This window comes from Brassica napus, chromosome C1 (genome assembly GCF_020379485.1).
Source record: "Brassica napus cultivar Da-Ae chromosome C1, Da-Ae, whole genome shotgun sequence".
In the NCBI taxonomy this organism is placed as follows: domain Eukaryota; kingdom Viridiplantae; phylum Streptophyta; class Magnoliopsida; order Brassicales; family Brassicaceae; genus Brassica; species Brassica napus.
The window spans coordinates 43,322,606-43,325,861 of NC_063444.1; the positions used below are offsets into that span (position 1 = coordinate 43,322,606).

Consider the following 3,256-nt stretch of genomic DNA (forward strand, 5'->3'; position numbering starts at 1 on the left):
ATGGTTCGTCGGAAAATACCGACGGAATTCCGACGACTTTACTGTTAATCGGAATGTCGTCGGAAATTCGTCGGAATATACCGACAAACTTCCGACGACTACAACGGTTACATTTTTTATCGGAATGTCGTCGAAAAGTCGTCGGAAAATTCCGACGAACCTTGTTTCGTCGGAATTCCGTCGGAAATGGCCGACGGAATTCCGACGACTTCATTTTTTTGGATTTGGTCGGAAATTTGTCAGTAATCCGTCACAAATGTCCGACGACATTGATGTCCGTCAGAACCTCCGTCGGAATTCGGCTTGTTTTCTTCTAGTGGCGTACTCATTCAAAGCACAATACTTTTTTTTACAAAACACAATCCCTAAATGCAACTCGATTGAGAATTAAGTTTGTGAAACTCGATTGAGGGTTAAAGAGAGACACGGGACTATACCTTAGAAATTACTCTTGGTTAAAAACGATTTCTCCACCGCAAATGTTTTCGATTTTTGATTCAGATGTGAAGATGGAGTTGAACGTGCAAGAGGAATATGATCTGGGGTAGAAGAAGGGTAGAAATCGAAATCAAGTAATGGAGGGGGATCGATTCTTCTGTTTTTTTTTTAAAATATCATGTCGACAAAAGCAGTCTCTTATTAATGTTTTTCATTTTTTTTTAAAGGGCAAACTTGTGAATAATGAAGTAAAGGTTGGGTTTTTGATATATTTTTTGTTTTATGTTTTAATCTAGTCTAGTAATAATTAAATTATATAAGTTAGTCTAGTAATTTGTTCATTAATTAGAGTAATTAAAAGTACTTTCTCTTAATTTTTTTTGTTACCTGAGGTGTCCAAATTATATTGATTAAGTTAACCAATCTTAACTTTTGATTCTGTAATGAAAAAATACTTACAATTAATTCTAACCAAATTTGTTTTTATTTTATTTTATTAGATTTTGTTTATAAATATATCACTTAAATTAATTTTTTAAGATATAGGTATTTAAGTTTCTATTTTTATTTTAAAGTATTGACACCTTTTTATCAATTTTTTGGTGATAAATCTAGGGACTAGGGAGTTCACATCCACTTTAATATATATATATACACGGTATATATATATACGGTACAATGTATTGTAAACCTCGTCCAAGAACCTGATGGCATTGGTGAATCTTCCATGGGAGTTGGTTGAAGAGATCATCTCTCGGATTCCACCAGAATGTCTTGTTAGATTTAGAGTTGTTTGCAAACAGTGGAATAATCTTTTCCATGAGAAAAGATTCATCAAGACCCAATTGGATCATGCATGTCCACAATTCGTCTTATTTGACCAAAACAAGATATTTTTAATAGATGTCAATCTTGATGATCTAGCAATACAGATGCATCAAATTTCTGTAGATATTCCATGTGTGTTATCTATGACTCCTTTCAGCACCATTTATTGCGATGGGTTGTTGATTTGTGATCTTCATTGTAACGGGACCGCCGTTTGGAACCCGCTGTTGAGACGCGGTCGACAAATTATGACCAAAAATATTCGATTTAAGTTATGTGGGATAGGATACGATAGTAATAGATCCGAAATAAGTTACAAGTTATTTGGGTATCATTATTATTACGAACACGATTATAAACTTGAAATATATGAGTGTGCATCTAATACGTGGAAGTATATCAATGCCCCTTACGAAGAATGGCCAATAAAAGAACCGTTAGATAATCATATATCACTTGGTGGAAATTCGTATTGGACTGCTTATAACATCGAGACTAGCGAGTATCTCATCCGAAAATTTGATTTTTCAAAGGAGATACTAAAGGACTTTTGTATTCTACCGTGTAAGAAGAACCATGAGGGAGATACTCATTACCTCTCGGTTTTTAGAGGAAACCGGTTTTCAATGTTAGAACAATGCAATAGAACAAGTGAGATAGAGATTTGGGTGACGGAAAAGAAAATCAAAAATGGGGATAAGGAGGATGTGGTATGGATGAAGTTCATGAGTGTCTCAATACCTGACATCCCTAGGTTAACCTTATCTAACCAGAGTTTAGGACGTTGTCCAAGTTACTTCATTGATGATAGGTATGAAAAAAGCTTTGTCCTGTGTTTTACGGACGAAACTAGACATGGTTGCATTTATATCGCCAAGGGAGGTTTGTCAAGAAAGGTTAAAATAGATGATGTGGGTGATGGTTATAGTCACTGTATATATGTTCCAAGTTTCATCCCCATTCCTCGAGAAAGTTCAAAATAAAAAGTGGTTATTTTGGTCATTTTCATTTTTGAAGGTTATTTTTGTGACAAAAGCTTAAAAATGGCTATTTAAAAAAATTGCCGTTTTTTAAAGCACACATGTAAACAAAATTAATCTGTATTACTTATTTTCCTATTTTTAATTTTTTAAGGTTGAAATTTACAGCTTAAGTTTGCATTTTATAAATTAAAAATTCTATAGCATAATTAAGTAAAGTGAATTCACCTTTGGATTAACAAATTATAATCTCCCTGATACGTTCAACAATAGCTTTAGGGCCTGATTGGTTCAAACACAGCGGTTGCGGGATTTTACGGATATGGATGGTTGCGGTTTGTAACAGTTTTAAGAGATTTGTACGACTGATTCTTCGGTTAGAAATTGGTGCGTTTACGGGATACTTATGACTGGTTAACTATCAAATGCGGCACCGGTTAAATAATAAATAACAATATTTATATTTGGGTAATTTTCATAAATAGACAATTTTCAAGTTTTGATCACAAAAATAGATCACAAGGAGGAAAATTACCAAAATATTTCATTTAATAGGTAAAAAGGACTTTAATATTCTAGATATATAAGAAAATTAAAAAAATTAAAAAAAAATGAATTTTTTTATAGTTTTAGATTATATGTTTTCAAATTCAAACTTTTTTATAATTAGTTTTTATTTTAATTTTAATTTTAATTTTTTTTCAAATTTTCTTTTTGTAATTCGAAAATACTTTTTGAAACAATGTTTTAAATTTTTATTTTAAAAATTTAAAAATTTATTTTTTATTTTATAAAATTTTAAATCTCAATCCCAAATCTCCACCCCTTAACTCTAAACCCGAAAATTTGGATTAGTTCACTCTATGGGTATAAGTGTATATTTACCTATTTAATAAAATATTTTGGTCATTTTGATCCTTAGAATCTATATTTTTGACATAAATTTTTTAGTGCTATCCTAAGGTATTTCCCTTTATATTTTATATAATATAAAAATATCAAAAATCAAA

General features: G+C 31.3%; 1 protein-coding gene across 1 annotated transcript; it reads left to right on the top strand.

Annotated features, from left to right (window-relative positions):
- Positions 1 to 208: 208 nt before the first annotated feature.
- On the top strand, positions 209 to 2,665 carry LOC125580915 (F-box protein At3g17710-like). The gene has a single exon (XM_048746188.1). It carries the CDS (start codon positions 1,146 to 1,148, stop codon positions 2,247 to 2,249), a length of 1,104 nt encoding a protein of 367 aa, XP_048602145.1. The 5' UTR covers positions 209 to 1,145; the 3' UTR covers positions 2,250 to 2,665.
- The last annotated feature ends 591 nt before the right edge of the window (positions 2,666 to 3,256 follow it).